Genomic DNA, 13,270 nt, shown 5'->3' on the forward strand with positions numbered 1-13,270 from the left:
AAGTGGGTGCTAAACCATCATCAGACTACTACACACAAATACAGGGTCAACTGGGGATTTCCAATTTAAAAGTATGTGATTTAGTAGTCTACACAACAAAGGCGGTTCATGTGATTCCAGTGGATTTTGATCAGGATTTCTTTGCTGGCTTGAAGATGCGACTTACTTACTTTTTCAATAAATACATGTACATGTTCCCAGCTTTGCTAGCCAAATGGAGTGGAAAGTAAGGTGAATATTCTAAGAAACCAACTTAACATGTACATGTATTACTGTGTGCAATATGAAACGTTTCCAGTTACATGTAATATTTTCTTACACTCACATGCGTGCACATATATATGCCACGTATATCCTCAAGCAGGTTTTATTTTTTTGTGTTTTCATAATTGTTTCTTCAAATTGTGTAATTTTTGCCAATTTTCTCTCGTATTGCATGCAAGGTACACGTGTACATGTATAATGATTACAAGGAACAGCAATATGTTAACATGTACATGTAGTAGTGCATATTTCACAATAAAAACGGCTTCCACATTATGCTAATGAACAAAGCATAATGTCATGGTTTGTTTAACTGCATGTACTCAACTGGGGCTCTAGCTGTGCATATTGTGATACTGTTGAAAGTTGTCCACTTTACAAGCTGTTTATTTAAGTTTGACAGGGCACAACAGACAAATACTATTTGATCCAACAATGGAACTAAGTTCGAGGGAATTGTTCCATCTAAAATTTTGAACAACTTCATTCTTCCAATGGCTCTTTCAACATATGACTTCTAGCCCTTGCAATTCTCCTGGTTTTAGTTGTTGCCCGACTGCTGAGTTGTTTTCCAGAAGCAAATGGCGGTATGTTCAATGTTGCTCCATGTAGGGCTAATAAATCTCGTAGTAGGAAACCCCTGTTGGCCATTATGTCATCTCCATTTTCGAGAAGGTCTAAAAATTCCGATTTTTCAGTCAGCATTCGATCAGAAATACTACCAGACCACAGTGAAGAAACAAAGGTGATGTTTCCTTTAGGTGATACTCCAATTAGCACTTTCTCTGTGTTCCGATGTTTGTAGGATGACCATGTTTTCCATTGGGACGATGATAGGCTTGGCCGTTGAATGAAAAACTCTGAACAGTCTATAATACATCTAGTCTTTGGATAGAACTTGAAAGCACTGGGGAGTTTGTTTCTTATCTGGTCAACTGCTGGCCACTGAATTAGAAATTTGAGTTCAACATACAGGAAATTTATCCATGTGGTAAACACACAACTCACAAGAGTAACTGACACACCAAACATGTCGGCAATTTGTTGTGACTGTAGTCCACAGCGCAACTTCATCAAGGTCAGCAGAAACTCTTCAAAGTGGGTTAGTGTCTTGGTTGGCCCAAGTTTTTGTTACTGAAATGAAAAAAAAATATACAGATTTCAGTAATTAATGTTAATGCTGCGCTACTGATGCTCTGCAATGTAATGTACAGCAAGTGTCACAACAGACCCGAGTATTGATGACATCACTTTTGTTTACATGTACACTATTCTATGGAACTTTGAATTCATCGTCCAACCAGACTATAAGAAACCGTACGTCAACAAACAGTGAAGTCATCTTTATAGGGGTCTGTTAGGATTTGGGACATTTCCTTCATATATGTGCAGTAACACGGTCTATAAAATACTGTAAATATCTAGTACACTGCCTGTGTATGAATGTTTCTCTGATCTCTCAATAAACTTGTTTAAAGAATTGTATTGTACATGTGTTGTATTTTCTTGATTTTCGAAGTATAATGTAACACCATGGAAAATTATTAATTTCATGTACATGTACTTGCAAATTTAACTAGTCCCCAACATGATGAAAATTCTACAGATAAAGAAAAACTTAGATGAAAGTAATCAAGACTGGAATATTTCTCAGGATTGGTACATGAATCAGATGTACAAGAATACAGGACAAAGTTCTCATATACAGGACAACTTGTGCTTGGAGCAAATCAAACTCTATGCGCAAGTACATGTAGGTACGAGTTGTCTCAGGTATGAGTTGACCAGTGTAAGACTTGAGTTGTCCCAGGTATGAGTTGTCCTGGGTACGAACTGCCTCATGTCTCAAATTGTAGCTGCAAGGTTTTCCAGGTACGGGTTGTTCTGGGTACAAGTTGTCCCGTTACGTTTACCATTAAAAATCTGATTATTTAAATAGTTTGAATAATTTTCCTTTGAACTGATTTGTCTTATCATTTACCCATTTATTTGCAGTTCGTGTTCCTTTCCAGTAGGTCATTCGTCCAGCTTTAGCAGAGACCCAGTCAAAAATGAATAGCAGCATTCCACTGAAAAACCTGTAAAGAAATATCAGATAAAAACAAATAACACTCACACAGAATTAAAACACATGACATAGGCCCTAAATAAGGAGTCGAAATGTCACGTGTTGGTACAATGTAGGCCCATTTACACTTGTACTATTGCAGCAAAACTAATACTAAGTGATGGAACCCTGTTCAACCTTACATAAAATAACTACTTGCAGTACTACTAGGGTCAGTATTATTAGGCCTACATGTCAAAAACAAAACGTATTAGCTTTGCATTGCACCCAATTTGTGGTAAAGTTCAATAGACATTTAAAACATCATGATAGTGAGGATATGTATTTATCATGAAAATTACCTGTATAAAATCTGCATGAATCATCGCCGGCATTCATCACCGTTTCCTTCGTCACACTTTGCGCTGGAGAATGTCTCTTTTTCTAAATTCCATGTCGGTAAATTTGCTCATAACCGAAGCGTTAAGCCCAGTTTGCAAGATGTATTTTTTGCGTTGGGGAGATGTTAATTATATATAACGGGTTTTGCCCTTACCCAACGTATATTCATAAGCACTGTATGCTCAGTGCTTATCCGAGAGCTTGCGAAAAAACCTCACAAGCTTACTCGGGTGGGACTCGAACCCACGACCTCCTGCTTACTAGTGCAGATGTCTTAACCACTCGACCACCGAGCTTGCCGGGGTCGGCTGGCCGGTCCGAGTCAAATGAAGCAGCGGGTACCGCGAACTGTTTTCAAGATGTATTTTTTTTTTTTTTGCTTATGAATATACGTTGGGTAAGGGCAAAACCCGTTATACATAAAAAATACATATATAAAAAATATATAAAAAAGCCCAGTTTGTGTTGATTGTTCGGCGCTGTTTGTTGACGATACACATGACACGAGTTTGGGTAGGAGATCGGTTTGTAAAGATCAGCTGCAGAATGACAGACTCTCCACAGCATCTGTCTGACCCGAGTGATGGAAAGTTGTTGGATGATCTGTGCTGCTGCCTGAACACTCTGGTTGATCTTGTAGTTTTATAATTTTTGAAGGATGTGATAATACATCCAGTCTTTCCTTTGGTGGTGGCCTAGCTTTTGGAGACAAAAATATGTTCATCTCCATTTCACCTGACGCCGAGGTCGGTATAGGGTTGGGGTACTCTGCAGTTGGCCCATTCCATTGACAAAATGCACAAAGCAAATGTACATGTACGTAGGATATATTATTCACGCAAAAATCTTTCCTACTGCAATTTTTTGGCCAATGTTGGGCCTTGTTGGAATTTGATTTTAGCTTGGGAAATGGAATCCACCAGACCCCCTTCACGTGTGGACAATCTGAAAAGCGTGAGTCATTGTTGTAAGTACCGTAACAGCAGTGCTTCTTTGAAGGCATTTCGGGAGGTAAAATCCACTGAAACTGTTTCTAGCGAATATAATCGCACAATCAGCAATGAAATGAAGTCCTTACTACGTCTTTTATTGCCCCAAAAATGGCCGCCGAATGCAACTGAAACCCTATAGAAACTACACAAAGGGCCTACTGAACACGCACAATTTTCATTGTACGTTGTGCAGTCGTCCGATAAGCTTGCCCCGAATCATGTGGCATAGCAACAGTCACTACGTACTGGGGTCAAATCTGGGTCACTCGCACAAGGCTTATTAAGAAAGGTAATACTCACTACATAACGTCCTCAACTGAACATAATTTAAAATGGCAACAACTTACTGATATTTCCCCTGAATTTACTGCTGTTCTTGAACAAAAACTGCATTTTCAAGACATTTTACCTCCTGCTTTTCCTGTTACAATCTTTTGTTCACCCATAACGCAAGAGTTGGTACCATACTTGTTAAGTGTTTATATTGTGCACTGACAGCATGTAGATGTACATGTAGACAGTTCTTGACTGACATACATGAGAATATGAGATGAATATGTGGCAGTGACTGCACATCGACACACAGCGACAGCACTGACTCGAATTACTGCCCTAATGAAGTGCTGTTTATTTGACAATTTTTTATTAAAGAATTTTTTGGGGGGATTTATTACCAAACTCTTGCGACCATTTTTAGTGGCTGAATTGTGGTTTGATTTACATACTTCAAACATTAAAGATTTAAAGTCATAGACCTTAATGAATAAATGAAGATTAAAAAGAAAATTTTAAAAACATTAAAAAAGACAACAAAACTAAACATTAAAACAGAAGATACACTTTACCATAAAAAATTTCACACTGACTCGAGTTAAGTCCCGAGTTATTACTTTTTACAAGTCTTCCAACTCTACAATAACAATAAAGATACTTCCTGTGAGATGATAAAAGCATTTTTTCCCCTATGAAATATGACAAACCAAAAAAAAGACCACTTGATTTGGAACTTCCTTGCATCCACAACAACACATCCTTTAATTTTCAGAAGCAAATGTTAAGTAATTTGGTAAGGCAGGGAATTGAACTTTCTCTATACCTGTCGACTTGAATTTTTGGCTCAATAAAACATCATTTTTTTCGTAGTTCCATAACATGTTTGTGGTTATTTGGGGGAAACCAACTCTGAAAACGTTGGGAAGCAACACATCATTTTGCAAATTGTGAACACAGGTATTCTCTTCTGTGAGCCAAGGATTCAACATTAAATTCTAACAGGGTATCATCAACCAATGAATAATCAGATCCCCAAATAATCCTGAAGGCTCTTTTTTGTATTGATTCGATACAAGAAGATTGTTCTGCAGTTAAACCTGAGTACCATACAGGTGCCGCATATTCAAAGATGGGCCGAACATACATGTATGTTGAAAATATTGTTACAAGAGTTTTCTGGGTAAACCAAACTTTTTTAAGCAGCTGATAATGAGAAGAAACAAATCCAATATTTTATTTTTGAAGGATGACAAAAAAACTTCAAGGTAAATTTGTTGACCACTACTCCAAAAAGTGAAAAATGCAGTTTTAGGACCATCTTTGATCTGCAGATTGACCTCACCTGCGCATTATCCAGGCACTGAGAAATGTCCTTTGGTCCAGGGATTTTTTTGCAAACTACACCAGCTGCACTTTGTGTGTAAAAGGTAACAGCACTTTTCTTGCTTTTCTCGAAGCAGTGATCTCGAAAAGTTAATGATGGTTAATGGAATAATGCTCAAATTAACAAACCCTCAAATCAAGCAATCTTGAAAATTACAGCAAGTGCAAATGGCATATACTGCGTTTAAAGTGAGCGTGCCTTTTTTGCTCTGGATTCAACAGAATTTTCATATACAATGTATGTTCCATAAATACATGTACATGTACGACTCGCCTAACTTATTCAAACAGTCAGTGCAATGCACATTGCATGAGCCACGTCCGTGGCAGCACTCTTTTTTGACACACACATATACATTTACCTGCCGTGCGAGTTGGACGCGACACCAAAATCGTTCATGGATAAAAATATCCTCTGTCGACAACCTACAATGTACATGTAACTAACAGTGTACACGTCGTGTAGTACCTGGTTTCGCTTGGAACCACAGCTAAGAATGTTTGGATCCAAGACTAAGCACTGTTGTGAAATCAATCACGATCATGTCTAGTGTGCAAGCAAACAACGTGAATTTTTGCTGAATTCCATGATGAATCAACACATTCAGGAGATGAAAAATAATTAACCATTTCAGATGATGTACATGTAAACTCTTGTGGTAACTATACATCATCACGGACACGGATTTGACTCTTGTACGATGCAGCACTGATATTTGTTCGTGGTAATATGGAGAATATTCTGAGTTTTCATGAAAAATTATGAATTTTGGGGAGACGGATTCCTAATTCTTGATAGCCAATGCTGGGAGGTCTGTATTGAATACATGTACTTCTGAAGATGTCATTTTTTTTTTCTTTTTTTGTGTCCGTATATCTGACGCACAACATTTTCTGTGTTTCACTTGCACTCGTGTGATAATAATGTACACTGAAGAAATTTGATTCACTTTTAACCTACCTGCTACTGTTTGCAAGTTTCCTGAACTCCTTCAAAGTTAGCGGCTTCTTTTGAATGTTGTACTGAGTGTAGAGTCCTTGGTGACCCATGACTTCCTGCTGAATCGGGGCTGGGATGGTGATGTTCTCTGCTTTTTCATAGTCATATGCAGCAACAAATTCCTTTGGCGGGATGATCTTAAAGCATGGTATAAATAGAACAGGAATACAGTTCAGTTGATTGATAAAATCTTCAATTCTGTGCTTGATTAAACTTAATTTTTGCACTCCCTGTTCAATAGCAGAGCGCAAAATTAGACCAAAAAAGTGCTAGGACAAATTGTCATAACACAATCAAGTTTGTTCTGCCATTACCATCTTTTGATCTGCCAAATTATATAACAGGTAGAGTTGTAGCGTGCAGTGTCAGGTGTCGAAATACACTTTTTTCCCTGGTCCTACTAGAACCGCACATGCAGCCGCATTGAACAATCCTTGTTCAGGCAAGGCAACTGACATGGCCTGCCCGACCGGGCAGGCCATGTCATAAATTTGCTTGATCACCAAAGATTTATTTAACTAAGGCCACAATCCAAAGTATTGTGTTCATATTTTAAGAGCTGTTAGTGATATGTTGGTCGGACAATTTGCCTGAGCATTTTAAATTTTGTTCGGACAAACACAATAAGTGCTCGGAAAATGTTCGATGTTCGACCGTAATTTCATGCTCTGTAACAGTGTGGTCCAATTCCATTAATCCACACATACTGTACAAGCCCTCAGGAGTTTCAAGCCAGTTTTACATTAGGCCTGTGAGACTAGTTGACTAGTTGCCAATAAGGTATTGGTGATCACGACTCTCAATGTTTCAATTTTCTTTATAACAGAAGAAAAAGCTTGTACTTCTGTTGCATCCAGGATGGGTCCTCAATCTGTGCTATGAAGTGCCACTGCTGATCTACACAATTGTTCAAGTCCTTGCCCTCTAGGTTGTCTATTTGATACATGTTGAATTCAGATTCTAACTTGTCCATGGACTCCCTGGAACTACTAGATCGAATCGCTCTACAAAGTATTCCATAGAGCGTAACTTCACCTTCCACATGAATTACTGACAGATCTTCCGTCTGGAGGAAAGAGGTACATGTAAGTTTTTTCGACATCTCAACGGCGCTTTCATCTTGCGAATTCCTTTTGCGCTTTTCTTTAAATATGTGAATCTTAATTCATTTGCTCCTCCGGCAGAGATCCGCAAATCACATCTGCAAATCTTGCAGAATGCGAAAAAGTCACCCTTATGTGATGTCGTTATGAATTGGAACTGCTCTTTGTATTCGTCCCGAAATCGTTGCAAGTGTTTTTGCTTCTTATCCTTCTCCATATCGCTGTACAAACTTGTTAATTCCCGCCACAATTCTCTATTTGAACCGAAGACACACCACTTGATATGCCTGATCACGACTACACGCGCGCAACGGAATTCGAAGTCACATGCCGAAAATCATGCAGAAACTTGCGAAAATGAGAAGCATTGTGCAGCGAAAATGCTCAACACTTGCCACACGCGCACGACTATTAATATTATTATGAATGGTTTATTTATTTTAACTGTATTCCTCGCCGCCAGGGGCAGAATTGTGAATACAATTTAAAACAAATAAATATACAATAATATGTACAATTACAAAAGAAAAGGGTATTAAAAAGCTAAAAGCTTTAAATTTCTACAAAGCCTTGGAGTAAACAGGGATATTATGATCAATAATACATTCTAAAAGGGTTATATTAAAATGACAAAAAATTGAATCAACAGAAATCAAAATTTGTTTACAAACATTAAATGTACTTGGACAAAAGGGCGAAAATACAGAAAGGGAAGAGGAAACAAAACATATAGGGCTAAGGAGGGTCAAAAAGGGGGAGGGGGTAAGGGGTGGGAGGTCAGGAGGAAGAGCGGTCAAAAGGAAGAGGAGGGGGATCAAAACACACAATATTACAAAGGGAACATTAGATAGGGAGGACAATCATTTGTATTAAAAGCATTAAAAAATGAACCAGAGCAAGTAAACGATAAGGTCTGATTCTATTATTGGCAGGACAAATAAACTCAACATGAAGCTAATAGGTTTAGTCAGACACACTGTTAAGCAGCTTTATCAATCCTACAAGAGGGCTGTTCTGATACCTCCTTGTACGACAGAAAGGGACTGTTATAGTTGTAGAATTTCTTAACTGACGACCATGTGACTGATGACGAGTCAGAGGAATCCAAGTACTAAAATGCTTTGAGGTGAGCAGAGACTGACCAAACTTAATACACAATTGGTTTCGCCTTTGACTGAGAGTGAGCATGCCACAAGAAACAAGTGCATCATCATAACCATTGTATTCATTGCCAAGAATAATTTTGCAAACCCTCTTCAGGAAATTTTCCAGAGCTGTAACATGTTTCAACGTGAGGCTAAAATTCCATACTGGAGTGGCATATTCTAACAATGGCCTAATATAGCCAAGATAAATGGAGACCAAATCATTTACAGGTAGGCAAAACCGCTTCAGTGTCTTTAACATATACAGTCTTTTGTTGGCACGAGATATTATATTGTGGATGTGGGCATCCCATTTAAGGTCTGCCTGCACTATGACACCCAGGATGCGATGGGATGCGTTTTCTTGTAGAACTGTGTCCGCGCATGAAACTCAATCCCAGCAAGTGCAGCGTCATGACTGTCGGCTTTACGAGACAACCACATAGACTGGAGCAACTCCATATGTGATTGGCAGATGACCAATGATGGATATGATCAAGGTCCTCTTGCATGTGGCCTTGGTGATTTTTGCTTAGGCATTCTACTAGCGTAAGGTCATCAACGTACTGCCAATGGTTAGATGAAAGGCCATTAGCAACATCGTTGACCAACACAATGAAGATAACTGGGCCGAATCCACTTTCCATACTCAGAGATGCGCATGTTTAAACCACAGAGAACTTCCTGATGTCTGCATGTACATGTACATGCACAAATACTACTTAATGAAGAAAACTTGCAAAATTATTTCCCCACTACCAGAGAAAATCTGTGAAAATATTTTCCCACTGGTGAGAAAAAGCGCAAAAAATCTTTTCTCACTTATGGGAAAATCAGTGAAAATCTTTTCCCACTTGTGGGAAAATATTTGCAAATCTTTTCCCACTTTTGGCACACTTTTTCACAATTTGTGAAATGAAAAGTTTCCTCAAAATACCGAATTGTGTTACAAAAGGCATTTACCCATATGAATATATAGACTCGTTTGACCAATTTAAAGACACTTGTTTACCCCCACAAGAAGCATTTTATAGTTCATTGAGACAAGCAGATATATTCCCAAGTAGAACTAGAACTATTGGCAGACTGACGTACATCTGTACTTTGAATGTGCCAAACGCGGCGGTATTTCGAGCGTGGGAGCCAAACATCACGCTAAAGCAAACAACAAATATTTGCCAGATTACAACTGGAGCAAGCCTTCGACTTACATTATAGATTTAGATAAAAATAATCTTTATGGCTGGGCAAAGTCAGAACCAATGCCCGAAGACAAATTTAAAAAGGAAAAAATCTGGAGAAATTTACTCACAATTTTATTTTTTTCAATTGGACTCTTATGGTCCTACTGGCTACATGTTTGGAGTAACCTTGGATTATCCCTAACATTTGCATGATAAACATAACGACTTCCCTTAGGTGCCTGAAAATATTCTAATTCCAAAAGAATGGTTATCGCCATATCAAAAACAGTTGATTGATCTAAACGACAAAAAACTCGCCGCAATAAATAAATTTGTCGCCACTTCAGGTACAAAAGAAAAATATAAATTACATTATCGAAAATTGCAATTGTATTTACAACTTGGTTTAGAATTGAAACAGCTTCGTCAGGTTCCGTCTTTTAAACAGAAAGCATGGATGAAAGACTACATTGACAAAAACACTGAATTGTATAAATCCAATTTCGAAAAAGACTTCTTCAAGCTACTAAATAATTCTTTGTTTGGCAAATCAATGGAAAATACGCACAGTCATATTGAAGGTCATCTGCTTAGGGATGAAGATATAAATTTACAAAATTGACTTTGTTGTCGAATTTTAAAACAGTAACATCATTTCCTGAATGCGATCTTTCGTTTGTTGAAATGTTTAATGATGAGACCATATTAAATAAGCCTATCTACTGTGGCGTTTGTATTTTAGATTTATCTAAAATTCAAATGTACGACTTTTATTACAAATGGAAACATCATTTTGGAGACAAAATCAAGTTAATTTATACAGATACCGATTCGCTGCTGTTACATGTGGAACGACGACATACATGTATATGAATATCAAAACAATCAAGAATTTGATTTGTCAAATTATTCGCTGGATCATCCAATTTACGATTCTACAAATATAAAAGTCATTGGCAAAATGAAAGACAAATTTGGCGGACAACTGATATTGGAAGTCATTTGCATTTGACCAAAAAAATGTATTCCATCATGACAGAAGCCATAAATTTAAAGAAAACGAAAGGCGTTACTTAAGTCATAACGAAAAAGGAACTATCGCACACAAATTATAAAGACTGTCTGTGAACCAGCGCCAAGGATTTTTTAAACAACAGTTGTTTAGATCTGACAGACATCAAGTATTTACGGTATGTCAAAATAAACTTAGCCTTTCTCCGTTAGACACAAAACGATTCATTTTACCAAATGGCACTGATACATTAGCCTATGGCCATTATTACATATCATCAGAAGGCAGTAACTTGGCATCTTCCAGCACCACTTGAAGCTCTTCTTGCCCAAATGACCGTTGGGGTCCATCAAGCAAATAATATAAAGTAGGGCCCGTTTTAATCTTTCTATTATTAATTTGTTTAAATTGGCTGGTGCGCTTTTCCACTTGATAAATGTCTACGCTCCAAATCGGATCTGTCACCCTCCTAACAGTTCCACCTTCCTGCTCACCAGGGTAATATGATGCCGAACGACAGCGTCTGAAGGTAATTCATACTGTTTGCTTCTTACTGAAGCAGGCAGCTTTTGTTTTACTAGGTCTTGTTTGCTTGCTTCCTCGGGTTCTTTGTCTATCAATGGAGTCTTTTCTTCATTTAGCCCTTTAACAACCTGGGGCAATCTTGTGACCCATTCTACGTTGCACGTTCCAATGTTTAACATTTCCTGCACGTACTGATGCCCAAACAATCGTTCGACCAAAGTCCTATTAAATCTTTAGACAATTCCCTGAAATCGATGAACACCAGGTTCACCTACTTGAATTTCAATGCCGTTTTTAAGCAATTTTTTTTAAACTCGCCTTTAAATTCCGACCCAGAATTTGCCTTAATTTATTATGCAGGGTAAGTGGCCTTCGAACTCAGGTGACACTCCTATGCTGTATAATAAATATTTACCGTAATTTTCGGAATAGAAGGCGTGGCTTATACCTTGATTTTGCCCGTGAAAATGATCAGAGCAGCTTGGAATCCGGGCGGCTTATATGCTGAGCTTTGGAGAATAAACTTGAGATTCATGTGTAGAAATACTAATCTGTTTTTTGACAAAGTTTGCATCCTTCGGGAATGAAAAATCGCTTGTTCTCTGGAAACATCGTAGGCCTAGATCAAAACAGAAAGGTGGAACCGGCCTGAAGGAATCAGGGCTCGACATCTGCACTAGTAAGCAGGAGGTCGTGGGTTCGAGTTCCACCCGAGTAAGCTTGTGAGGTTTTTTTCGCAAGCTCTCGGACAAGCACTGAGCATACAGTGCTTATTAATATATGCTGGGTAAGGGCAAAACCCGTTATATATAATTAACATCTCCCCAACGCAAAAATACATCTTGAAAATAGTTCGCGGTACCCGCTGCTTCAGTTGACTCAGACTGGCCAGCTGACCCCGGCAAGCTCGGTGGTCGAGTGGTTAAGACATCTGCACTAGTAAGCAGGAGGTCGTGGGTTCGAGTCCCACCCGAGTAAGCTTGTGAGGTTTTTTTCGCAAGCTCTAGGACAAGCACTGAGCATACAGTGCTTATTAATACACGCTGGGTAAGGGCAAAACTGTTATATATAATTAGCATCTCCCCAACGCAAAAATACATCTTGAAAATAGTTCGCGGTACCCGCTGCTTCATTTGACTCGGACTGGCCAGCCGACCCTGGCAAGCTCGGTGGTCGAGTGGTTAAGACATCTGCACAATTTTCAAGATGTATTTATGTATATATATAGATGTATATATTTATATATATACATCTGCACAAGTAAGCAGGAGGTCGTGGGTTCGAGTCCCACCCGAGTAAGCTTGTGAGGTTTTTTCGCAAGCTCTCGGACAAACACTGAGCATACAGTGCTTATTAATATATGCTGGGTAAGGGCAAAACCGTTATATATAATTAACATCTCCCTAACGCAAAAAATACATCTTGAAAACTTTTGATTCTTTGATCTCAAACTACACATGTACATGTATCTGGACAAGACAGTAATTAAAAATTTGTGTAATTAAATGATCCGCAATGAATTAACTCATGTACTTTGTTAAACTTGTCATTTTTGTACATAGATCATGTATGGTACATGTATCTTTATTTAGAATTTGGTTGTTAAATTTAAAATGTCCCGTTGTTGGTAATTACTGGGTCTTCTAACAGCATTACTACCGGTATTTTGTCCAATCTGTTTCACTTCACCTGCAAACAGTTCCTCATCATAGTACGACACACCACTGGCCTGCCCGAATATTGTTACCATCAGTACCTTCATAAGATGTGCTCTCTGATGTGCTTGGTGTTTCCAGTACTTCTGATTCATAAGTGACTGGGCCATGGATAGGGTTATTAGCTTTGACCATATGAAATTGCTGATAGTCATCATATTGAGCATAATACAGTTTTCCGGTGCTCGTCTCCGAAGAACATAATTTGGGTCCACGGGGAGTGAG

The 13,270-nt window shown here is 38.4% G+C and overlaps 1 protein-coding gene across 3 annotated transcripts in view; it reads right to left on the minus strand.

Annotated features, from left to right (window-relative positions):
• Window positions 1-13,270, minus strand: part of LOC110985312 (lysine-specific demethylase 4A-like) — a 178,095-nt gene that overhangs the window by 130,717 nt on the left and 34,108 nt on the right. For all 3 annotated transcript variants that reach the window (XM_087143837.1, XM_022246251.2, XM_022246250.2), the window contains exon 3: window positions 6,323-6,498. In XM_087143837.1, coding sequence (XP_086999963.1) covers window positions 6,323-6,498 — 176 coding nt within the window. The remainder of the gene's footprint in view (window positions 1-6,322; window positions 6,499-13,270) is intronic.

The sequence above is a fragment of the Acanthaster planci genome, linkage group LG12, assembly GCF_054643075.1.
Source record: "Acanthaster planci isolate LZ-2023a linkage group LG12, COTS_SCS, whole genome shotgun sequence".
NCBI classification, from domain to species: Eukaryota; Metazoa; Echinodermata; class Asteroidea; order Valvatida; family Acanthasteridae; genus Acanthaster; species Acanthaster planci.